The 25,807-nt window shown below is 44.5% G+C and overlaps 1 protein-coding gene across 4 annotated transcripts in view; it reads right to left on the bottom strand.

The window, feature by feature from the left end:
* The window catches only part of SEC16A (SEC16 homolog A, endoplasmic reticulum export factor), a 28,180-nt gene extending 5,966 nt beyond the window's left edge, over positions 1–22,214 (bottom strand). The window contains exons 1-22 of one of the 4 annotated variants that reach the window (XM_017810316.1): positions 22,166–22,214; positions 14,420–18,209; positions 13,728–13,873; positions 11,250–11,335; positions 10,183–10,318; positions 9,293–9,491; positions 8,049–8,226; positions 7,133–7,275; positions 6,659–6,720; positions 6,288–6,426; positions 5,821–6,063; positions 5,427–5,524; positions 4,644–4,725; positions 4,359–4,476; positions 4,012–4,123; positions 3,636–3,741; positions 3,054–3,194; positions 2,826–2,939; positions 2,026–2,227; positions 1,593–1,838; positions 819–907; positions 215–373 (exon numbers count right to left, since the gene is read on the bottom strand). In XM_017810316.1, the coding sequence (XP_017665805.1) occupies positions 215–373; positions 819–907; positions 1,593–1,838; positions 2,026–2,227; positions 2,826–2,939; positions 3,054–3,194; positions 3,636–3,741; positions 4,012–4,123; positions 4,359–4,476; positions 4,644–4,725; positions 5,427–5,524; positions 5,821–6,063; positions 6,288–6,426; positions 6,659–6,720; positions 7,133–7,275; positions 8,049–8,226; positions 9,293–9,491; positions 10,183–10,318; positions 11,250–11,335; positions 13,728–13,873; positions 14,420–18,145 (6,525 nt within the window). In that variant the 5' untranslated portion in view covers positions 18,146–18,209; positions 22,166–22,214. Of the gene's footprint in view, positions 1–214; positions 374–818; positions 908–1,592; positions 1,839–2,025; positions 2,228–2,825; positions 2,940–3,053; positions 3,195–3,635; positions 3,742–4,011; positions 4,124–4,358; positions 4,477–4,643; positions 4,726–5,426; positions 5,525–5,820; positions 6,064–6,287; positions 6,427–6,658; positions 6,721–7,132; positions 7,276–8,048; positions 8,227–9,292; positions 9,492–10,182; positions 10,319–11,249; positions 11,336–13,727; positions 13,874–14,419; positions 18,210–22,165 lie in introns of those variants that run through there. The other 3 variants (XM_017810319.1, XM_017810317.1, XM_017810318.1) reach the window with 3 other exon arrangements.
* Positions 22,215–25,807: the final 3,593 nt, after the last annotated feature.

Raw genomic sequence — 25,807 nt, 5'->3', positions numbered from 1 at the left:
CAGTTGATTCTCTCCCCACTGTCTTTGCAGCCAGATTAAAAGAAACATTCATGCAACAACACATTTTCTGTTAGGGCCTTCAACTCTGAGCCCAGAGCTGCACCTAACAGAAATAAACAGTTAAAACCTCTGAAATCAATTCCCTGGACCAGGGGTTACCACACACACTAACAAACCTCCTCCAGCTGTAACTACCTCAGTGATAAAGTCTTACCTTTCTAGGTGCTGCCTCCTTTTTTGTTTCTTTTTTGGTCTCTTTCCCTGCAGGAGCAGAGGGAGGAGGAGAGGGCTGTTTTGCTGCAGAGTTGGATCTCTCTCGTCCCGCAGAATGAGCAGAAGACTCTGAGGTTGTTCGGGATCTTTGTCCATAGCCCTGTTATTACAAATACACAGGAAAGGACAAAGTTGTCACTGCTGGAGTGAGGGATTATATTTCATCTTGCTACACAAATTCCTTCTTTGAAAAGTTCATAATAGGAAGAGATATAAAAGTTCCTAGAAAATAAACCTAAAGATGGATCTTTGTCCTGGTGCCTGGTTAGATACAAAAATACATAAATAATAAATGTATTTGTATATATTAAAAATATTAAACATAAATGCTTAATAAACACGTAGCTAAATATCTGACACAACATTCACTTTTTATCAAGAACTTCCACACAATTTAAGACATTTAAATTTAAGAAATTTAATCTTAAATTTGGGGACTTCTAAAAATTAAGATTCAAGTCTCGCTGAAGAGCCCCAAAATCCTCTTGTGTTTTCACTGTGCTGCAATGCAGCTGCCACTTGATGAAGAAATGAAATAAAGATACCATGCTGGCCATTCTGCCGTAGAAATCCTCCTCTCTCTGTTCAGGGAAGGAATTTTGTGAGGGAGACTCTGGGGCAACTCTCTGCATTCCTTAAAAAAAAAAATTAATTTTGTTACTGGGGGGCACAACAATAACAAAAAAACAACATCAAACCCAAAAGCCCTCAAGTCCCACAACAGTTTTAAGGCAAAAGTTTTCATTAGTTACGAATCTTCTTCTAGAAAGAATATGGTCTTTTAAAGAACATGAACTGCAGTTGCTGTGATTTTTCTCCCCTCCTGCAGGGATTTGTGTTTATTCTAAACACAGGCCAGAGCAGGCTGAGGGATTCAACCATCAGAATGGGGCAGTTAAAGGTTTCCCACATCTCAAACTCAGCTCTGCCAAACCTGTGTATTCCTGTCTTCACTTGAGTCAGGTTCTGCTGTCACTGAACTAAAACTTATCAGGGTCCAAGACGCTCATGGCCACAGGGAGAAATCCCTGAGGCTCCAACCACAGACCTCAGAAATAGAACTGCCAATCCCAGGGATTACCTGGCAGGGTCTAAGTCATGATCTGCTGAGTCTGATCTGGCTTTTAAAGCAAGTCAAACAAGCAGCATGAAAACTATAACTTTCTACAGATGCTTCCTTACCATTATATGGTGGTTTTAAATCTCATTATCCAGATCCTGACTTACTATTTTCTAAATATGGAGATACTTTGAATTATTCCCCAAAATAATTCATTCCCCTTTATAAGGAAGGAAAGCTGTTCATTAAGATCCCAGACCTGTTTCCAGGTTTGTCTGCTCTTCTGGCCGTGGTTCAATTTCTTGTGGTGGCCCTCCTGGTGGCAGTGTCGACCCTAAATACAGCGGGGATGGTTCAGTCCCATATGGATTTGAAAATCCTGGAGGTGCAAAGCCAGGCCCTGGACCAAGAGGCTGAGGAGCCACTGGATAGAAAGGGACACTTCGGGCTTCCTGGTCACCAGGAGGAATCATTGCAGCTGAGCCATCAAGGACAGCCTGAGGTACTGTAGCATGAAAAAAACACAGTCAAGAGTTAGAATTAAACAGAAATTCCAGTGGGAACCTTTTACCCTACAAATGGCACAATGCAGAAGTGAAATCTCCCTGCTCCAACCCGCCCCAGGTGGTTTCTGGTATCAGAAACCCGAAACTTTTCTTTTCTCTCTGTCACAAAGGATATGAAACACTGACCTGAAGGCATCAGCTGCACGCTTTGCATCTGTTGAGCCATGTTGGGTAACAAGGATGCCAACAAGGCGTTTTCAGCACCAGGACCCACGTCACGGCCCCCTCCTCCATCACACTGACTCGCCCGGTCCAGCTCAGAGCTGGGGGTGCTGCACTCATAGGGTGGGGGGGTGGACCTATCTGTGTTATAGGCTATTGCACCCTCCTGCACCAAAAAGCAAGGTGTTATTAACTGCACCACATGTTCAGCTCACAGGGAACACACAGCAAAGGAAATCTCAAAACAGCACACAGGGTCTTTCAGTGTCCAGTCAAAAAATGAGTTGTCGGCCATTTATGGACCAAGTTCAAACAACTTAAAGGGTTTGTTTTCAAATTGAGGCACAGTTAATTAGCTCAAGGTTCAAATTTCTAAAAGTGCTCTTTAAATAAATGGTAACTGTTTCCCCTCTGTTACACTCTAGCAACACTAATTCACATAACAACTTATTTTTCTGGCAAGCAGATCCCCTGCTTCCAGCAGGAGTTATTACAACCTCATGAGTCTTGCAATTCTCCTTTGCATTATGGTACTAAGAAAAGCCTGTCTCATAATTTTAACTATTCTGTATTGAATCTCAAGGCACTGAAGTGTGGTAAATCCACTTGGTTTAAACCATAACACTTGCAATTTATTACATGAATATGTAAGGTCACTTCATCTGCTTCTGTAATTAGCAGTATAGAGAAAAATATTTTTAAAAAAATGGATTTACACTAATCCTGCAAAGAGAAAACTTCATGTTGAAAAGTACATTCTGTACCTTGATCTGTCCATCCACATGTCGAAGTGTTATCAACCAGGGAGGTTCAATCAAAGATTCCTGTTCTGGTTTTTCCTTTATCTGTGGGTCAAACAGGCGCAGCTGGGATGACATCTAGGGAAAGGAATCATCCACAGGGTGAGTTCACCAGCCAACACAAGGCAACTTCAGCCACAGCCTCCCACTTACAATAGGATGCCACAAGTACTTAATTGTTCCTCATGTTACCTGGATTAGTTGGCCAATCAGTACAGGGGAATAGTAATGTGGATCTTTTAGGACAGTTCTGGAAATCACTTCACAATAATGGAAAGCCTGAGCAGCCAGTCCCATTTCAGCCAGTCTGCAAGCATAGATGAATTTGAAAACCTGGGGGATGCAAGCAGAGAAATAAACCAAGTGATCACAACACTCTGAGAAGTGAAAAAATGAAAGGCAGTCTGACATTTCAGCTGGAAGCTCAACTATCCCTTTATCACATTTGTATAGGCATGAAAGGAAATTTAGTGAAAAAGCATTCAATTCTCCTCTTCCACACAATGGAAATTATCAATTTATCTACAGCTACTGCCAACAAATGGATTTTTCTTTTGGAATATAAAATTACAATAATAAATTTTAAAATTCCGAAGTTCAAGCTGCAGAGATGAAAAAAGTGACAAGGAAATTTAAGTGACAACAAGACAGCAGCTATATGGCACTATGCTGTGAATTAAATATTGCTGTGCTGAATACAGCACATGAGAGACCAAAACCTTGTGTGAAACCTGCCAAAACAAAACCCAAACCAAAACAGAAACAGCTCTTCACCTGGAAATTGGGCAAGCAGCCAGGCTGACTTCCTAGAGACTGTGCATATTCATAGGCTTCTGTTCTTTGAATGGCTTCATTGGTAGCAAACTTTAAAAATGGTAAACTGTTTGGGAACAGGAGAGGAAAAGTATTAGAGTTTATATATGCTGACAATAAACCTGGATCTGTCAATCAGAAATAAAGTCACAAACATAACTCTGTTGACATACAACGTCACTAAATTCTCTTCAAAAAAGGACAGGGCATCAAACAATTCTCTCAAAACCAGCTACTCCTACTGAGGAGAAAGGGAGCAGTGCAACTCAGCCTCTCAAACTTTCATTTTTGCATCTAAAAAATTGCGTTAAAAAAAAAAAAAAGAGGAAAGCCAAACCTGTGATTTGATCCAATTAGGACAAGCTTTGTTGTCTTCCTTGTGTAAACTCCAAACCCAACTTGGGCCATAAGGTAACAAAAATGAGCAGCATCCAGCAGGCCTTTAGAAGCTGCAGAGAAATAAATGAGAGAACTCAGGATATTTCAGTGGCACATTGTAACTCAGTGTCCTGTATTGTTTGGCTTTGCATCAAATACCTTCACCACAGAGACAAGGCCACATAAAACTGTTCCATTTTATATTTTACACAGCAATCACTTGTTTTCAAAAAAATAAGCTGAGTAATCAAATCTTTCAGAAAGCTTTTCCTTCAGTCATCACCCTGTTCAATCCCCAAGAGTTACCAAGAGTGTCTCCCATGGTAGCAATGGTCCTGGATTCCAAGTCCACATTATTGGTCAAGTTGGATAACACCATTGCTAGATGAGGCCTCCAGTCTCCCCATTTCTCATCTCCACAGCACTAAAATCAGAAGAATTACTTAGTCAAATCAGTGACTGGAGCTCTGCATGGGTAAGTGCTTCAGCCTAAAAAGGACCAGAGCAACTTATCTGACATTCTAGGAAAGCACATGGAAAGATTTCTGCTGGGAACTACACTGCTCACTGCAGCTCCCACTTCAATCTTACCGTGGATGCAGCTGGCATCCTTCCAGACATGAGCTGGTAAACAGTCTGCAGAGGGTCATTAATTGGGAGACTGTTGGCAAATCTACAGAGACATTGCAGAGAAAAACAAAACACAAACATGGGGTAAGCAGTTAAAACGTACTTCAACTCTCAGAGGCAATTAATCCAGTTTAGCTCAGGAGAAGGAAGTGCTGTTTGAAAACAACACACTGAATGAGCATTTGCCCAGTGCATAATGTTGAAAACATCACCAGTGAACTGGATCTCTCACTCCAGCATCAGTCAGTCCAAGGTAGGAAAACCTCAGGATTCTCCCCAAGCCAGATTATGAGACTTTGTACATGATTTTACAAGCTCAGGAAGCCAAAAGAAGTTTTTCTGTCTACAGACCAATCATGTACAAACACAGCTATTTCTTTCAGACACAGAGGGTCAAGGTACCACAGAGTTATTTGGCTTTAACAAAGCTGACAGTTGGGTTTTGCACAGTTTTCTCCAAGTCTGACTAACTGTCAAGCAAGGCCACAGATGAGAGTGATCAAATACCCCTTAAACGAAAGGAGTGGCAGAGAAGAACTTCTCAGGTGGAAGTTTACAGCCAGAAGGCCCCAGAATAAAAAGTAACAGATGACAAACAATACACAGGTAAAATTAAAGCATAATTCTTGCACGAACCACTAAGGATAACTCATGATTTTGACATTAGGCTTTCTGAGCACCAAGTCTTTATCTCATTAGCAGAACAGATATTCAAATCCTACTAATCAACAAGCAAACCAGTACCTGGTCATCACTCTTGCATGTGTCCTGCTGTCCATTTTGCTGGCAAGTAGCAGAGCATGCCCCCATAAACCATGCTTCATGGCAGACTCCAGAGCATCCTAATAAATACAGATATTAGTTTCCTGGTAATAGCTTAACATATTGCTCAGATAAGCAATGACTGTTTCACAGGAGTACTTTGTAATCAAATAAAAACATGTTTGTTTAGATAAAAGCTGACGCATGACTATGATTTTGTTTTAGATTATAAACAGTAGGGCATAACATTTTGCTGTATCAGGGTAGTGCAATGCCATGAAATAAAATATGCACTACAAGCTGCGAAAATTATTTTAACTGATGCCTATGTGAAAATAATTACATAAAATAGGTTTGGAACACCACAAGCACTCACCTTCTTGCGGCCATAAAGCAGCAACTCCCTGAATCTCTCAGTCTCTTTCTCAAAACTGTCAACTGTGGTTAGAAGATTATCAGTGAGAAACGAGAGCTGGGCTTCACCAGATTCCTCTTCCACTTGTTCCAGAGCCTCATTAGTGAAATCAATCAGATTTGCCTCATTAGGGGATTTCCCAGGAAGCCACACTGTTTTATGATCTCGGAGCAAAAGTTCAGCCAGGTCTGTTCCCACAACAGTCTGGAAGTGTACAGAGAAAACAAAAATTAAAAAATCTGTTTGCCTTCATTTTATTTGTTACTTCAACAACAATATGTGAATGAGCACCTGAGGGCAAGTGCCCTGTTTGCCTCCGTGAACTACTCCCAGAGAAGCCACTATACACATATTACTGACTTTTTCATAAATACTATTTGTGTATAAAGTATTTTAGGGTAGATAAAAACTCAAGCAGTGAGACATACCCCATTCTGCCTGCACAGCAGTACAATAAAGTCCCAAAGCAGACTTGCAGATTCTTTGTCGATGAGATTTTCATTCTTAAAGCACTGTGAAGCTTTACTTTGTGCAAAATTAATAACATCCACTTTATGGGTCTCATCCCTGAAAAAAAAAATTAATAAATTAAAAAGAAAGCTTGTAATGAGACAAATGTAAACATTCAGGTCATTACTGTGATTAGTATAAGGAACATATTTAAAGCCCATGTGTTATTTATGCAAGTGAAAAGCCACAAATATTTTATTAAGTCCTGTAATTGACAGGCAAAGAAATATTCAATGAAGAAACGAATTCTGAATGCTGAAAGTTATTTCTAAAAATTGTAAGAACATACTTAGCAAGAGGACCAGGAAACGCTCTCATCTCTTCTTGCTCTGGAGAATGTTGTAACATGGTCTAAAACACAAATATAATCCAGAAGAAGTTCTTAAAATATGAACTTGGCTTTTTAACAACAAAACCCCCAGACCTGAACATAACCCATGGTGTAATCAAGCCTTTTGCTCTTAAACAAAACACAAAGGGGGACTTGCAACCTGCACAAGGATAACAAATGATGAAACCTATTGTACATGGAACTTATTCTGTACATCATCCTGAACAAAACTGTAAGGAGCTGATGATCTGATCATGACTAAATCATCTCTCAGAGGAAAAGAACTTTTAAAGCTACTCTTTTACTTATGATTACAACCCAAACAAAGATACATGTAAAAAAAAAAACAGATAAAAAGTCAAGTACCCTCTTTCCCTTCCAAAAGAAAGATCCTGTATTCCACCCTCTACCTTTTTTCCTTTTAAACTTTACCTCCATGCTGTGTATTTCAACCAGAGCTGGCTGGCCCTCAGAAGGCAGGTTTGGCAGTGCTTTTATCAAGAAGCCCCCAGGCCCAAACCTGGCACAGATATGAGGCACTGAAAATTTCTCAGGCGTTGAGGGTCTTAAAGGTGCTGAAATGGGAAGAAAAGGTAAAATAAAAATAGGTAACCTGTCTTGCAACCAAGTAAACTTGCTGATGTATTTATCCAATTCAAAACTCCTGCAGTATTAGTGGAAAACATCCTGCCACTCAATCTGGCTAAACTTTATAAGCAACAATTAATCAGTTCCATTATAGTCCCAAGCACCTAAATAATTCCAAAGTCCCAAATGTGAAGATTTGTAAGAACTAGAACAAAACCACAGAGCTTTAAAATCCACTTATTTTTTTCAATGCAGGGGATTTGACTGTTTGTATCAGACACATTTCTGTGATTTCTGTACAAATACATAAAACACCCTCAAAGAGCCAGTAATATACATCAAGATATTTTGTAAAAGCTCTTCCAGAGAAGTGTTTTGTTCTACATAAAAGGGTAAGAAGAAACTATGGAAAAATCTGAAGTTTAGGTTAAATTTCTATCATTCCCAATGAACCACAACCACTGTACCTAAAAATCTATCTAATGGAGTATTTAAAGCAAACACTGTCTAGAACTCCTGATCTGTGATACACCCAGGTTTCAGCAGCGAGCTAGCCTTTACTGAAAAGGAAATAAAACTTTGTTCATGTGAACATACACTGTAAAACAGCATTTTATCCTGTTAACAGACTCACTGAATACAGGAGAGGCATCTCAAAGCATCTCATACCCCACAAATATTCCCAGTAGCGCAAAGTACTACTGGTAGAGACCCTCCCAGGCACAGTTCCTCCCCTCCTCCCTCCCCAGCGTGCCCATACCTTGTTCCACAGCTGCCCATCCAGTTTCAGCCGGGTAGCCATAATCTGGAAAAGGCTGTTGTCCATCAAAGCTGGCATCATACCCTCCATAGGGATAATCTGTGTGAAGGGACACTGCCTGGGCAGTGGTTTCATAGGCATTGGCCGTTAGATCGTGGTTACTCCTATAGAGCTGGCTCTAAACAGAGCATATTAGTGAGTGTTAGAGAGCAGGAGGTTACACAGAGCAAGCAACACTGCAAGCAGGACTGCAGACTGTGAGTATCCCCCCTGACAGCTTTGATTGTGTTTGTAAACCAGGCTTACTGCACCCCTGCCTTGGAGAAAGCCACCCTGCAGGAGCCACAGTCTGTGCTGCAGCAACACGCTACAGAAAAGAATTAATAACTCTCCCTTACTGCTTTTACCACCATTTGATCTGTTCACATCTAAGTATGTTCAGTTCTCTCATGAGATTTTTTATGTGCTTGTGTTAAAAGTAAGATTATAGAAGGAGTTGTGTTATCAACAACTATGGGTCAGAATCAAGGTTCACCTCTGCTGTAACAGACAAAAAATCTCAACTCATTAAACCTGATGAATGCCTAAATGACTTCAGGTGCCTAAAGATTCATGACTCAACGATCTCCAATATTATACTACTTCCAATATTACTAAATTAATTGGAGTTCAGACTGGAAAACCACCTAAACTTCCAAGAAACACGACAAAGCAAGACATGAAACTACAGGTAAAATGACCCATTCCACTGGCAAAGACTGTACCTCAAAAACTAGCCAAATATTCTCTGAGGTTTTCAGGTAAATGTACTCGTGGCATAAGTGGATGAGTCGTCAGTTAGATTTGGTCAAAATAACATCATACAAATACGAAGTTAGTCCTTTAACAGCTCCCAAGTTCAGTAACAATTTCATGCTTGTGATGAGGAAAACATGACACAAAGCCAGGCACACTGTCCACTACAGCCAAGCACAGGGAAGGCAAAGATCTCACAAACAGCAAATGGACTCAGTAGAGGAAATTTTCCATTGCTGTGTATGTGTGTGATTTTGGTTAAAGTTCTCATGACAACTGTGACAAACATTAAGTTCAAAACTATATTTCAAAAACAGCTTTAGCTTAGAGAATAAAAGTTTCCAAAACACACACCCCAGAAATATTTTCGCATTTCCAATGTTTCACCCACCCCGAGAGAGAGAAAAACTCAGCTGGAACAACACCTGGCGTGTCCAGCTGAAACTCACTTGTTGGGAGCGGGAGCTGAAGCTGCTCTGGTGGCTGTGGACGCTGCGGGAGCTGCGCAGGCTGTGCCCGGAGTGTTCGCTGTGGACGCTGCGCCGGTCGAACTCGTCTCCGTAGGGATCCCTGTGGGGCTCCGAGTCATCGTCGAAGCTCCCGGTGAAACGGGGGTCGTACCTCCAGTTGTCCTCGTATCGGTCGCTCCTGGAGAACAAACCAGAAATGAACACAGGCACCCATACCCCTGAGGGGAGGGACTGTCAGGGCAACTGTGCCTCGCTTCAGAAGGGCTTTAAATCACTGCCTAGGCTGAGGTTGTTACTGCAGTAAACAAACTGAGAGTTCATCCAGAATGTTCCAGATCAAGAACAACATACTCAGAGTCTGTTCTGAAAACCCACAGAACGTTCAACAGGTCTGAAAACAAGTTCTGCTGCTTTAAATCCTTTCTTTAGAGTGATGTGACAGCTCATCTGTTTTTCCCCCATGACCCGTTAAAGCTGCAGAAAGGACTAACAACACATATCTGTGCAATGTGTAACACTGCATTTTAATAGTCTGTTACAGAGAATGTTGAGGGAATTTTACTTATAAATCTGCATGATACCCTGAAATTCTGATGCCCAATACAACCATCATAATCACTCATAAATTCTGAAGGCTTTGGGGCAGATCTTCAGAAAATAAACTAATATTTCTATCAGTGCACAAGCAGAATCTCAGCCTTTGCCTTAACATTTACTGTTGGAACTTAATTTTCTGGTGGAACATTTGACTATGGGAGTCTCAACCCTGAAGAAACCAGATTCTCCACCTCCTCTCAGACACACGCTCAGCCTCGTGCTGCCCCAGGTCTGAAAAGAGCACTGAGAGAACATGGATTGAATGGACAAACCTGCTGCCATATGGATACGCTTCTCTCTTCTGGTAAGGGTTGTGTTCAGCATCATACCAATACCTCTGGTCATAACTCCTGGGATCTCTGTACCTGGGGTCATAAGCTGATGGGTACCGTTCCCAGCGACTTGGATCTTTGGAAGAGAAAAAGAAATGGTTCAGGAAAGAAAAAGAAATGGTTCAAGAAAGAAAAAGAAATGGTTCAGGTGTTGGGAGCCGCTGTCTATAACCTTTTTCTATTATTTTCTATTTAATTACATACTGGTTTGGTCCTGAAGCACAGAGCAAAGCCAAAGTGTTTTAGTTAGAAAAAAAACCAAACAAAAAATCAATGTCACCCCTTTCAGAGAAATATGGTGCTTATAGTTATCTACTCTTGAAGGGACAGTGTTTACCATCAGACAGATCTTTATGGACATCTTTAAAACTCAATCCTAATATTTGTTATGACACTCACAGAACCTTTGTGATCAGCCTGCAGAGCCTCATGCCAAATGTCTCAGGATGTGGCCAGATGTTGTTTAAAATCCTCCCAGGCACTAGACAAGCAATTACCCTCAGCCTGCCAATGCCAGAGTGTCTCAGTGAGCACTGAGATAATGATGGACAAAACCGAAAGCCAGTCATGACTCAACTTCTCATCACACCCACCTAAAATTCACTTTACAACTCTGCCTGCAGGTCACACACCAGGGACACACCCCAGACAATGGCAGGCTTGCCACACTTTGAACAAAACTATTCTTTACACTTAGAATGGTGTGTTTTCACAAAGGAAAGGCTGGTAGTGAGGAAAAAAACCACTAATTTTATCTTCTATTTACTACTGCTACTGAATAAAAAACATACAGGAAGGATGGCCAGGTATTATGAACTGAAGTGGGCCCAAAGATCAATTTTCAGCAAGTATAGTTTTATTCTTCCTGGCTGTGGAAAGGATATCAGTTGTATTAACATGGAAAAGTACAATAATTCTCTGATCTTAAAGTTCCTCTTCCCCATAAATCATTGTTTAAACCTGTCATTTTCTACAGAAAAAAAATAGAGTTCATTTTGACAACTTACCTCCATAATCATACGAGTTTGAGTAATAGCCTGAATAATAATCACCCCATCCACTTTTTCCATAGTAATCTTCTGAATACCCTTGCCTGAAAGAAAGCACACAAGTATAAAAAGTTATTATTACTCCTTTAATATCTTCTGAAGTCAGCAGGAGATAGGAAGAGCTGTATGTCACCAATGATTAGGGAGTTTCATACTTAAAATAATGCATTTCCAGGAAATCAAGGAATCATAAAATTAAGACTTTACAAACCAGTATGTCACTAAATTGTTGAGTGTCATGAAAAGCTGACAGCCCTTACTACACAATAATTTAGTGTCTTTGTAAACTGTTTTGGTGATAAGTTTAATTACTTACAGACAATTAATCACAAAAACTACTGCTATAATTAGCATCCTTTGAAGTGTCTCAACAGAGAATTTGATAATAAAACAATTAATGAAATAACAGCTCCTCCAACTTTAGGAGTGTTTTGTTATACTTCCTGTGGTGAAGAAAATACTCATTTACAGAGCCCATGTCAGAATGCTGATTGTCCAAACAGCATAAGGAAAAGAACCCAACTAAACCAACACATCAAAGTAAGAGTCACTGTATATAAAAAGATAATAAAATTCTTCTGGTGGGAAAAGAAAGATGTGGCCATTACTTGAAAAATTATATTCTATTTTTAAGTCATCATCCTACAATTTCTGAGAAATGCCAGAAGATGAATGTTAAATGAAGAAGGCAGTATGAATGTACACATACAGGTATGCACACATGTACATATACATGTATGTTTGTACCCACACAGGTGTATGTACACTCAAACACACATGTTCACACACACACACACACACATAGAGGAGGTAAAGATATTTAATGCTGGTGTGGGATGATGGGAACTTTCACGCTCCTCTACAACTGACAGTGCCAACTCCAAAGTGGCCAAGCAAGTCAGGGATGCTCCTCCCAGGAGTGTGGGAAGGCTGCTAACACAGCACTTACTCTGCAGAGGAGGAGGTCTGATCTTATCAGGTCAGGTTTAGCCACCCAACCAAGTCTTCCCAGTCTCCTCCAGAGGGATCTCAGTCCCTTCCCCAAACAGAGTTTACAAGGCTGTATCATCAATCCTGGCACATCAAGGGCAGGTTCCACACAGAGCTCTGGTGCCCTGCAGACACCCCACAGCCCACATCTGACTGCACTGGCAGCCACACACAACACCAACACAGCTACTGGTAACGGGCTTTGATCTGCCAATGCCACGTACAAGAACCTCAACCTCTTCTAAAAACACTACATAAGAAGAGTACACACCAGGAACTGCTACTAGGGGCTATCATCTCATTACAAATTCTCACAGTACACTTATATTCACTTAATAAAATGATAGAAGTTATCACATGGAGCTACAGCCATCGTTTCGTGCTCCTCGAGACCAAAATACATCTATAATCTTCTGGAGGTGGAAAGCAAAATGTTTTATTTTTAATTTGATCCCTGCTCCATGACTGAACTACCAACAACAGACAAACACTACAAAGGGTTTCATCATTACCAGACAGATAACTGGAGTTTCTCTGTTGGACAAATGAAACCCCCTCCCCAGCAGATAACAACAGTGACATTTTGTCACTACTTTGAAGTTCATACAAATCACTTATACAATAATCATCAGAAAGCAGCAATCCCTGGAAGGTTATTTGCTGCTTCTTGCTTGAGAAAGACTAGAGATTTAATTTCTGCTTTTATTTAACATTTTCAAGTAGCATCTAAACACATTGTTTCCCTCTCTCAAATTTTTTATTTCATATAATCAGACAGATCAATGCTTTTAGGTTTTCCTATTATTTAAATTTTCCTCTTATTTAAGTTTTCCTATTCAAAACCTGCAGTGAAGTCAGTGGGTGGAATATGCCCACACAGCTCCTTTCCTACACAGACCACAGCCTGGGAGATTTGTGAGAAAGCTCATCCATAGCTGAGGGAATTCTCAGACAAATGAACCCAACAAAGCACCAGGATGTGGACACCTCAAACACTGTGGATCATTAGGCCACACTTACCACAGTCCTTCCAAGGTAAATCCCACACCAGTGTGCAAAAGTGCCATTTATTAACAGCACGAGTGGCCACTGCTCAAGTGCAAGCCAGAAAAATAAATGAGTATTGATTAGCAAACCCATGGCCTGCACTTCTCTTTCACAGCACAAACCTCAGCATCGAGGCCAAGGCAGTGATTTCCTGCCTGGCAGAAACACCACCAACCCCCAGGGAACTGAAGGAAAGCAGCAAGGAGGCTTTGGCAACAGAAAGGGCTGGGGAATTGTATCCCTTTCAGACCCGGCGTTTGATCCCGCCCGTTCCTCCAGCAGCACACAAGGAGGGTTTGAATTCCTCGCTGTGCCTTGTGCTATACAACTTCAGCAGGAATCACCACACTCCCTGCTCTGGGGTATCCCAGATCTTTACTCAGTTCAGGAATTGCATACCTAGAAGAGGGTCTGTCGGAGCAGTGGCTGGCTCTGGAACTGGGACGCTCCGGCTCGGGATACCGGTAGCTCCCGGGCTCCATGTAAGCTGTGCTGGTGCTGTCGTAGTGTCGGTACCGGGGGTCGTACTGTCCATAGCTGTCCTCCTGGAAAACAGAGGCACACCCAAGGGAAGAGGCTGCACACCTCCCAAAATAAGCTAAAACCGAACAAATCACCACACACACCACAACTGGGATACCTGAAGAGAGGCAGATCAATAAACTAGATTTTAGCTTTCAACACCTGTTGTGGCAAATTATGTTTCAGTCCATTAATATTAAAAACTTAAGAAAAAAACCATTACGTCTGGACTAAGGGCAGTTCAACCACTCTACTAAACCATCAAGCAGAGAGAAACCAAATTTGGGCACCTGGGTAGCCAAGACACTTAAAACTGCCAACTTTTTCCAAAGAACCAAACAAATTGCTATGAACTGACACCTGTGCCAACTGGAACTGGTATCAGCAACTACTTTTGTTTTCATAATCTTTGCAAAGTAAGTTTTGTTACTGCCATCTGGATTCTCCCTACACTTAATGAGAAGGCTCTCCTGAATGTTTATCATGACACGACTGTCCTAAGTCATCATTCAAAGATGAACATTAGTAACACATACTAAAGGGAGAGGAAGGGGAAAATAAAAATTTACCATGTAATAAAGGTGAGCTGCTGTCCTGGGGTCTGCAGGAGGATAAGGCGGCGGATACGGAGGCTGATAAGCATCATAAGGGTGTCTGTAGTAGTAGTAAGGGTTCTGGGGGGGACCAAAGGCATCCTGAGGAGTCTGAGGCAGGGGTGGACGCTGCAGGTCCTGCTGCACGCTGGGTGTGCCTGACTGACTGGAGGTGCCAGAGGGGGCTGTGGCAGCTGGAGCGCCCGGTGGCTGTTCCGGCTTCCCAGGACTTGTCTGGTTGTACCTCGGCTGGGCCGAACCTGCCTCCTGGGGACCCCCAGGCTGAGGATGGTTACCCAGCCCCTGGTTCTCCCCCTGCTGCACAGCTTTAGTCCCTGTGGAAACCTGGGAGTCTGGAGGAGCCGAGGCCTGCCCAGACGGTGGCTGCTGCGTTTGAGCTGCTTGCGTTTGTGGCTGGGGTGGCAACGCTCCCTGTGCAGCTCTGTCTGACGCAGCCTGATGCTGCACATCTTTTGTCACCTGTTGATAGAAATGTTGTTTGTCAGGCACCTCGGGGCGCACCTGAGCAGCACCACCAGCTGCCTGTTGTGCTGGACCACCAGGCTGATTGTGTGCCTGGACAGAACTACTTGTGCTGCTCTTCTCCGACGTCCGTGACACCGTGAAGTCGAGCACTCCAGCAGCTTCTTCTTTGCAATTTGAGTGGTTTGCAGAATTATTACCCTGTCCTATGGAATTAACAGGGGGCACTAGTGCACTTCCACTGGCACTGGGAAGATTTGTCCCAGGAGGAACAGATGAGTTAGACCCTGGCTTGCTAGCAAATTCAGGAACAAAACCTTCCATATTAACATTCTTTTGCCCTTCTGGAGCCAAATTAAGAGGAGTTTTCATAAGCAAGTTTGCAGGCTGATTAGAAGCAGGATCAGAGGAATTAACAGGGCTTTGTAATAAATTATGTTTTAACAGATTAGTATTTGGAAGTGCATTAACTAATAGAGATCCAACTTGCATCACAGGTAATGCCATGTTTTCCCCACCAGCATGTGAAGTCTGGGGACCCATTGCAGGCTTGTCCCCAACTCCAGAGTCCTTCATTGGTTGATTGTTTTCGTTGTTGCTTAGCTGATTAGATAGAGAAATAGAAAAATTAATTGGCTGAGCCAAGTTATAGCTTTGATTAGGCTGAGCAATCAGGATAGGTTGATTTTGCAAAGACTCTGTAGGTGGAGAAGACAACAAACTTGCATAACCAGAACTTGCCTGAGACTGAAGTGCCTCCTCTTCTCCCATTTTGGGAGGATTCTCAAGATTTTCAAAAGTTATATTTCCATCCTGGGAATGCTGCACAGCAATAGTCCCTGGTTTACATGGCTGCTGATTAGACAGAACTTCTTCTGGTGGCTGGATGACTTCTACAGTCTGTTTGGCAGGTACATACACTGCAGGAGCAGCAGGAGCCAGAAGCACATTTCCCCCAAAATTGGGTAACTCATTATGAGCCCACAAAGTTGTTGCTGGGCTATCACACTTCTTAACTGCTCCCTGAGCTCTTGTTGAGGACCGTCTCTCGGATACTGATTGTATGTTTTCCACAACAGGTCCAGAGTGCAACATATTCCCAGCTTCACCAGAGCCTGCAAGAGGCAGTGGATGTACCTGAGGCATGAAAATGGTTTCCAGGTTATCCGGTGGCTGTTCAAGGTTGCCTGGGGATGCAGCTGGCACAGCTGTGCTCTTCTTGATATTCTTTTGGTTTGAGTGGTTCTCCCTCAATTCCACCACCATCTTCGCTTGGTCTATCTCTGCAGGTTTTATACCAACTCCATGGGATCTCACAGGTTCAAAAGAACTATTTGCACTTGTCTGAAACACTCCCGTAGGCTTAGGAGGGCTTGGAGTTGGAGGCTGGGATAGATTCCCATGGTAGTTCTTGCTCAGGTTTAGCTCACCTGAGTCCCCTCCCAGAGGGGAGGAGTCAATCTGTTTGAAGAAGCTGGCAGAGGATTCCTCATCAGGCTTCCCACTTTCCTGCTGGATGAACGTACCGACTTGCTCCGGAGGCCGTGCTGAGCTGGAAGTGCTCCTATGGCTCATGTTGCTGTAGTTGGAAGATACACTGTCTGGTCGGACAGGATGAGGTAATGAATCGGGTGCCTCCAAGTTTGGTCCTCCTTCAGCATGGCTCACAACAGCATTCTTTGGAAGCATCTGACCTGGGAAGGATCCGTACCTGTACGGATCAGGACCAGCAGCAGGGGATGAAGCACTGATGTTCTGTGGTTCACTGGGCAGCACTTCCTGGTTCTGAATGCACTCCAGGTTCTCCACGTTTTCATACTGGGACCCAGCAGCCGTGTCACCTACATGAGCCTTGTCATCACCAACAAACAGAGTGTGCTTCGCAGCCTGTGCCTCCTGATGACTCACAATTTTGGGGAAGTACTGGACATCCATTCCTTTCTGTACCATCTCACTGGCTGAACCTGTACCGACTGGTGCCTGAGAGAGAACATTAGTTGCCACCTGCTGAGGATGCACTGGCTGGTGATACAGGGATGCCGAATTTGGCTGACAAGCATCAAACTCTGTTTTCTCCATCATGTAATTTTTTTCAGATGAAAGTATTTCTTCATTTTCTGCCTCATCCCCTTTGAAAAACATGGAGAGAGTTCCTGAATCTCGATCAGTGGGAATTGATCTATTTGATGTTTCAGATATAGCTGGAGACTGGTTTTTGGGGTTATTTTCCTGAGCTGTGGGAGGGACAAAACTGGAGTCTTGCAAGGGTGGCTGTGGGTAAAACTGTTCCTGGTAAGGTTGACTTAACCAAGGGTTAGTCATTTCTGTGTTCTGCCTGAACACACTTCCAGGCTGGATGCTGTTCATGTGATGACTATTTGCAGAGCCATTTCTCCCATTCTTTTCACAACCAGCAGATAAAGGCGCTTGTACGCTATTTTGTGGAATACCTTGGTGTCCAGGACCCTGCAGTACATTTGTGTGTGGAGGAGGGTGAGAAGTGCCGCCAGAAGGCTGAGAAATGTTCTGACTGTCAATTTGAGAAGACGGCTCAGGGTAGGGCACAAAATTCCGAACTGGAGACTGCAGGTTCCCTTGGCCAGGCCTCCATTGGGACACAGGCTGCTGGGGCGGTGGGGGGAAGAGCGCTGCCGTGTTGGGTCCTGAAGGAACATCATTTGGATCTCTGCCAACATCCTGTCTACCTCCAGGTTTGTTTGATGCAGACACCACTCCAGGATGCACACTGAAGGAATTTTCAACTGCTGCTGTCGTGTTATAATGCAGAGGCACCGCAGGCCCACGGAGTCCGGGATCCGCGCTGGGATGCGCTTCTGCAGCACTATTTATAACATACCCCGGGGACGGAGAAGGAACTGGAACATTAGAAAACGAACTGGGACTTACTCCTGGTTGAGACACAGGAGCTGGTAAAGACATGTGTGGTCCATGGGGATTGTCCCCCGCACGTGAGGGTGACGGATGCACAAGGGCCGGCTGCGGGAACGGCAGCGCGCTGCCCTTGGATGGATTATCTAAGGGGGGGCCCTGTGGGGTTTGTCTGCCAAAGGCAAAGGGGTCTGTCACGGGCTGCACCGGGGCAGCTGCTGCGTTGGCTCGTTTGCTGAGGGGGCTGTTCCTCCAGTACATGTTCCGAGCGATGCCGGCAGGAGGAGGAGCCGCTGCTCCCGCCGGGACAGGCTGCGGTGGCTGCTGCATGGTGGCCTCCCGCAGGGTCACGCCGTGACACACTGGATGCTGTAGAGGGATTTCTTCTCCTGCCCTGCTAAGGCAAAACATGACAGGTGAGTCTCCTTTCTCACAATACCTGCAGCACTTGAGCAATTTTTATTCTAGAACAAATATCCCCCCTTTCTCCAGAACGTGTCAGAAATTAACACACAACATTGTATTTCTTCCATTTGTATTTCCATTGTATTCCCCCTTGTATTTCCAGTATTAATGTAGTTTAATCCTGTGTGGTAACAATGCACATCATTCACCAACTGTATTAACAACCAGCTTCATGTAAGAGTAACTGAACACAGTTCAGACCTATTCTAGTGTTAAACCCTTGGACTGTTACAGCACCAATGGTATTATACTGTTACATTCCCAAAAATTTGTTTTAAGTAGAAATATGCATCAGCAGCCAGCCTACAACAGAACTTGCAAGCACTACATCCTGCTTAATTCACTTGCGAGGAGATAAGAAGTTATTATCTAACTCTAATTCAATTAGAGATGATCTTCAGCTCTGCTGCACTGGTGCTCCATGTGAATGGAGCTTTTCACAGGTAAGATGAGAAGCACCCCAAGAAGGAATTCACCAGATGTTATCACTCCCAACAGAACACAGTCCATTTCTGTTTTATCAAGACAAGGTTGTGTAGGATACTGGTGTTATTTATTTTGAGAAAGGCAATTGGATTTCCGTCACAAATATTGTCTCTCCTGGATGAATGGTGCATAGTGAAACTGCATTTAAGGATAAAAAAACAATCAGCTCCCCTCACCTATTAATGAAGGTTCTCACTTTAACATCAGAGGGACTTTGGCACAGTCTCAGGGTTATAGCTCTATTTCAGGGTGAAGTAATTCAAACCCAACTCCAAACAATGCCAGCCAGGAATCTGGTACACAGGAAGCTCACTCAATTCATCAGGGTGTCTTTTTCAATTTTATCACCCCTTAATGTGGGGAAGAGGGAAGCTGACAAAACCAGAGGAATTCTTCAGTACTTGCCCAGTGCAGCTCAGTGAAGCTTTACCTTTAGCAACGTGCAATAGTTTTGTTTTCTGATGGTACACAATAGTTTAGTGAAGTAGAGTGAAGTACCCACAGCAATTGCTCCATACCAGATTTTTACAGAAGACAGACAAAAGCTGTGCAATTTTTAGTTGGAGTTCTTTTAAGATTCGGCATCTTGTCAGTAACAGTAATAAAATTGGAAGCCAGAAAAGTCAGATGTTTGTAATCAAGCCAAAATTTTAATAGTGAGAAAGAAGTTCAAATGCAAAACACTTCTGGTTTCTGGTTATCAAAACCACATATTGAGTGAACACTGAGTAACTACATGTATTTTATAGAGATTTTAACTAAAAAAATCCAATAAAAAGCACACTGACAGTACCACAGCAGGACCTACACAGACTCTACCAGGCATCAGTACAACATATCCTAAGGAGAAACCCTTCCAACAGCCCTGTGTATAATCCAGGACCCTCTTTCAGAGTCAGTCTCTCAGTTTCTTCCCATATCCATATATTCCACAGCTGTATCTTAAGATTTAATAAATGTTGTGTTTTATTAAAATGGAAAAGACAACCAGAAGTGACTTCAGCAGAAGCATCAAAGCTTCATTAGCTTCATGCATTACTTGCATTACTTTGCCTTCACCATTCTTTTTGGAGCCTGCTGAATTCCACTAAGGAATGCTTACAAAAAGGTTTCAGAGCTTTGCAATCTTTTCTCCTGTTATGATCCCAAGGTGAAGGTTTTCCAGCTGGCCACACTTACTGCCAACCATGTTTCCAGGAAACCCTGCCTAAACACTCAGCCCAATTTCCACAAGCTGAAGTAACCCCAGGCTGTTCTGGACATCACCAGTTCTTTTTCATCATGTTTTTTGCTGCATTAACCAAACTGCAAAACCTCCTCTCTCCCCTCCAAATAAACTTGTGGGTTTATGTAACATACTTTGGACTGGGGAGGGGAAAAAAGCTAATTAAACCATATGCCAAGGCAGATGGAAAGCACTAATTCCACTGAACAAAATATTGATATCTACCAAGCAGTTCTGTTTTTCACAGAAAAGTTGTTTCTGAAATACAGCTGAGCACAAAAGCCAACTTAAATACCCACTTCAAAACTTCTAATGTGGACTTCACTCCTTGCAGTGTCTTACACAAAAAAAAAAAAAATCCTCACACTTTACCACATTTTTGTTACAGCCAGCACCAGTAATTAGCTAATTAAAATAAGTGTTGAGTTTCTACTTTAAGGCAGAACTTGCCATTCCTCCAACAGGATCTCTGATTGTGCATGACAGAAGTTCAACACGAGGGATCAGCTTCCTCAAAAGCAAAGTTAATATTAACAGACTGCACACAGTAGTAAAAGCACCCAAGATTTGAGGAATTGAGTCCAAATAAAATGAACATGCCTGTGTCAGGTAATTTAAACAACAGATACAAACTCAGTGCTACTGACCCTCCCCGCCCCTCACCCAGGATTAACAGAAATGCTGATTTTAAGGTATTTATAAATGAGAAATAACTACACCAGTTAAAGCAATCCATCTCTGCTTCAGCTGGTTTATTAATTGATAAAGCAGAACAGACTGCTATACATTAGTCACCAGTAATAACAATTGCAGAGGGTGTCTCCAGGAGCACCAAAAAAAAAAAATCACATTACCGAAGACAAAAAAAAAAGATTAAAAACACCCTCTAGACAAGGCCATAAAAAAATTCCCCTGAAAAGCTCTATAGCTTCATATATAATAATTTATTTGGGAGGAATTAATTTAATCCTATCTCCAATGGACATATGCTAAATAAATTACTCTTAGAATAAGTATGTCCACAAAGCAGGTTACAGAGGACTAATATTAATTCTCATTCTCACACACATGATGAACCAAATAACAAATAACATGTTCACATGCAGAGATTCCTACTGAGAACAAAGTGACTAAAAAAGCCCACTGCAACCTCAACGACAACAATAGCTGGAAAATGAGATTTGCAGCAAATGGGACACTGTTTTTTCAGAATTCCTTTCTTATGTAGACAGCTGCACATCTGCACACATGTGGGTGACACTCAGACTGAACACATTCTACATCTTTAATACCCCTGACAGCTTCCTACTGGCCTTCTCCTAAATGGTTATAAATGTCACTCAGTGAAAACGCAGGGACAGGACAAGGGGGAAAAGCTTTAAACTGGCAGAGGGCAGGGTTAGATGGGATATTGGGAAGCAATTCTTCCCTGTGAGGGTGGTGAGGGGCTGGGATGGAATTCCCAGAGAAGCTGTGGCTGCCTCATCCCTGGAAGTGTCCAAGGCCAGGCTGGACGGGGCTTGGAGCAACCTGGGCTAGTGGAAGGTGTCCCTGCCCATGGCAGGGGGTGGGACTGGATGGGTTTTAAAGTCCTTCCAACCTCAACCAGGCTGTGATCCCGTGAAAAGAGCTGTTTGGGAACCAAAAGCACAGCAGCAGCACAAAACATTCCCGTTTGTTTCGAGAGGACCCCGACCACCAGCTCGCTGCCCCAGCAGCTCCCTGAGTCAGCACCGGAGCTCGGACCTGTGGCACCTGACAGCTCGGAAAAACAGCCCCGAGCCGGGACAGGCGCCGCGTGTCCCCACAGGGAGTACGTGACAGCAAACATCGGGCGGCACCTTCTCCTTCACGCACCCCTGAACACCCCTCGCACCCTCACGGTGTCTCCCCGTCCCACCGACACAGCCCACCGCCACGCAGATCCTGCGGGAAAACCCCCCCGGCCGCCACTGCGGCAGCGCCTTCGCCCTTCCCTGCGGCACCATCACCCGCCCCAGCCGCGGGGGGCTGCGAGCCCCGCCGGCTCCCCCTGCGACCACCCCGAGGCCCACCCTGAGGCACGGTGGGGCGGGCCCCGGAGCCCCCCGGTGATCGCACCTCAAGGCCCGGCGCTCCTCACGCAGAGCACCTGAGACGCCCCGGCGCGCCCCTTCCCTCCGCCCCGGCGGTACCTGGCAGCTCCCGCGGGCCGCGGCCCCTCAGCAGCGGGCGCGGGCCCCGCCGCCCCTCACGGCCCCGGCACCGGCCGCCGCCGCCATCTTGGCATATCCGGATCGCGGGGCTGCCGCCGCCGACGTGTCACGCCGCGGCGCGTGATGACGTCACATGGACGCGCGCGGCGCCCAGTGGTGCTACTGCTGCTGCCCAGCGGCCCCGTGAAGGAAAAAGGGGGCGGGACCGAGGGCCGCGGGTTCGAATCCTGCCCAGGGCGACTGCGGGACCAAGTGCCTCGGGTTCGAATCCCGCCCGGGGTGATTGCGGGACCAAGGGTTCGAGTCCCGCCTCAGCCTCTCCCCGGTTCTGCCACGGCCTCGCCTCTCTCCCGGCCGGGGCTCGGAGGGATGTCCCGTGGAATTCCCATGCGGATCGCGATCCCCTCGGGTGCCCAGGGGGGGTGCAATGTCGCGGGCGGCCGCCAGGGCGGGACAGAGCACCGCTGGTCCTGGTCCCGGTCCTGCTCCTCAGGGATGTGGGGGCGCGGATTGGGAACTGCCCAGGGCTGCTGGAACTGAGAACTATAAACACCTGACCCTCCCTTCAGTGAAGAATTTTTCCCTGATGTCCAATCTAAACCTCCAATGGTGCAACTTGAGGCCGTTTCCTCTCATCCTGTCCCTTGTTCCCTGGGAGCAGAGCCTGACCCCCACCTGGCTCCAAACTCCTGTCAGGGAGTTGCAGAGAGCGAGAAGGTTCCCCCCGAACCTCCTTCTCTCCAGGCTGAGCCCCCCCAGCTCCCTCAGGTGCTCCTGGTGCTCCAGCCCCTTCCCCAGCTCCATGGCCTTTTGCGTGTTTATATACATCTCTCTATCTCCAAGATCATAACACGATTTCACATAGTTACATGCAAGTGTAAAGATTTCACTCCCCTCTCTCTCTTAGCTCTGTGTCGCAGGTCTATTTTACACAAAGGTTTTAAGTGGGGACCCCCCGTTCCAGCACCAGAAAAATGCCTCTCATTCGCTGGCGGTGCCCACACTGTCACACTCTGCACCCAAAAAACAGCCTTAGAGGAGAGAGAGAAAACACAACGACCTAAACAAACATCTTAATCAAGGGTCATTATCAGTGCAAGAGCTGTCTCTGCAGCTTGATCATTAAAGCAGGGGAATATCCTCAAAGCCCGGTCCAAGCAAGGGAAGCAGCACTTTGATGCTGTTGTGGGATCAGCAGAGGCAGCGCTGTGATTTTTAAGGGCCTTTCATCTCCCTCTTTTGTAGGAACATTCTTAGAAACCAGCTTGTCAAATACAATTTCCCTACGCAGGCATGAGTTGCAGATAAAGCCCTGGTTCTCCCTTGATATTTCCCCCAACAGGTGTAGTCTGAGGAAAAAGGATTTTAATTAGCCTGATTGGCTTTTTAGAAATACAGATGTGTTCTAAAGACCATCAGTTGCTCACATCTGTGCCTATAGTTAGAGATTTACATATCTAACCTTCTTCTTATATATGGATACATAGTGCAAACATTGATGATGAGATCTCACCTTTGCTGTTCTCCTGGCATGTGATTATAAAGAATTGTCACATTAAGACGTTTGATCCCTTTTTACCCTGAAGTTTTCTAAGTGATTTGCTCTACTCAGCAACACAGTTCTGGACTTGAGTGACCCATTACAAATAAAAAGCACATCCTTCTCTCCTGCTTCCTCAGCTCACTTGGGGTACAACACAAATGATACTGACCTTTCTCCGTTAAATTTTGAGGATTTATTCAGTCGTCAGGTTGCACACAGCTTTCTATGGAAAAGATCATTCTCTGAATTAAGAAACAGGGAAAATGGTTAAAGGAGAGTATCTGTATCCCTTACCAGTATTTTGCATTCTGTTGGCCAACTGGACAAGCTGAGTTTTATTAATTTACTCATTTAGTTGCTGTGATTATTCACACTACCCCAGCCACATTAACCCGTGTGTGTTTTGAGGGAGGCCAAACCCGAGGTGAGTTTGGCTCCTTTTGTACATTCCTCAGGGGCTGATTTGAGCTGCAGCAACAAATCGTCCATCAGGGTTCGAGCAGCTGTGAGCAACTTTCTGAGCAAACACCAACAGCCTGGAGGTAGAAGCAATACAGAGTAGCAACTTCTAAATGTCCCATCTAATTGAGCAGGAATAATGAAAACAAAGAATGAAAAAAAAAGAAAAAGCCCTCCAGCATGTAAACAAATAGTTCAGGTGCACTGATTCCTCAAAGCACCAACATACCTGCCATGGCAATAGCTGGTGCTAATCTTGTTTTGTGCAAACACTTCTGAACCCTTCCTGTGGCATTGGATATAATTTTAGTGCTTCTCAGCCTTTTTCACCCGGAATGCTAAAACAAACACACTTGCCGTGATCCAGTCATTCCTCATGATCTTCTGGTGACAGCAGAGCTTGAAATTCAGCTCCCAACATGACATGAAGATGAGCTTGTGGTGGGACAACATGGTTTGGTTGGAGGGGACTGGGGGAAGGCAACTCCTTCTGGATAGGGAGTTGGTGGGAAAGCCCTAAGTATGGAGGGAGAGCTTGAAACTGGGGCCATTTCTCTCATTTCTTGTTTAAATTTGCCTTGATCCCTGCTGGGGATCTGTGACCCCATGATCAACTCATGTACCCAGTCAGGGAAACAGGGACAAGGGACTGGTGGGAGTTTGTGGGTCCCCAGGTGCCTTCATAAATATATGAGTAATTGGAGGCTAAACACCTAAAAACTAAATTTCGTATCCTTACTCCTTTACTGCTCAGAAAACCTTTTCTGACTTCTAGTTGGAATTACCCTGTGGCAAATTTATTAGTGTCTATGCATTTGCCTCTTTCCCTGGTATTTAGCCCCTTCTTTCCTTGTTCTGTCCCTCTAACCATTCCCCATGGAAAATTAAATGCTTTGCAGACCCTCTTCTTAAACGAGCCACATGTTTAGTTGCCTCTTGCAATGTCACGTTGTTTCTCACGTCCTCATAAACCCTTTTTTAATCTATTCCAGGCCAAATTTGTGCCTCGAACGACTTGAATTTCTACCACGAGTGACTGGGCTGTTGTACACTAGACCACATAGGAGAGGGTCTTACTGATGCCTCCTCAGGCTGGCACGAGCCTTTCCCAGCCTCACTTGGACCGAGCCACGAGTGCTGGGATGGGGATGTGTGGGAGAAGCCCGGAAGGATGGGGCTGCGTGGGAGCGTGGCTGGATCCATGAACAGCACATCTGTGAGTCACAGCGAAGGCAGACACTCTTCATTTAGCATATTCCAGATGGGATGCAGCGAGACACAACTGTGGGGAAGAGCATATCTTGAGAAACCCATCTCCAGGATGTCCCTTGGGGGGGTAACGAGATCCTCACCGTTGAACCACATCTTGCAGGGGGCAAAGGGGTTTGTCCTCGGTTAAAATACCCCTTTCCATGGAGTTTTCTGGGAGCGCACCCTGGAACTTCACCTCCCTGAGCCCTGAACGTGCTGTGTTTCACTGCTGGGTGGCACATAAAACACTGCAGCACCAGCTGCTGACGGGTTGGGCAGCAAATGTCTGGTGGCCCCAGATCTGTCTGGAGCTGGATATCAGGTACATGTACACACATGCCCACTCCCTCCCCAGCCACGGAGTGGAA

This window comes from Lepidothrix coronata, unplaced genomic scaffold (assembly GCF_001604755.1).
Source record: "Lepidothrix coronata isolate B3197 unplaced genomic scaffold, Lepidothrix_coronata-1.0 Scaffold28, whole genome shotgun sequence".
Lineage (NCBI taxonomy): Eukaryota > Metazoa > Chordata > Aves > Passeriformes > Pipridae > Lepidothrix > Lepidothrix coronata.
The sequence above is the reverse complement of the archived record's forward strand: the minus strand, read 5'-3'. Positions and strand labels throughout refer to the sequence as shown.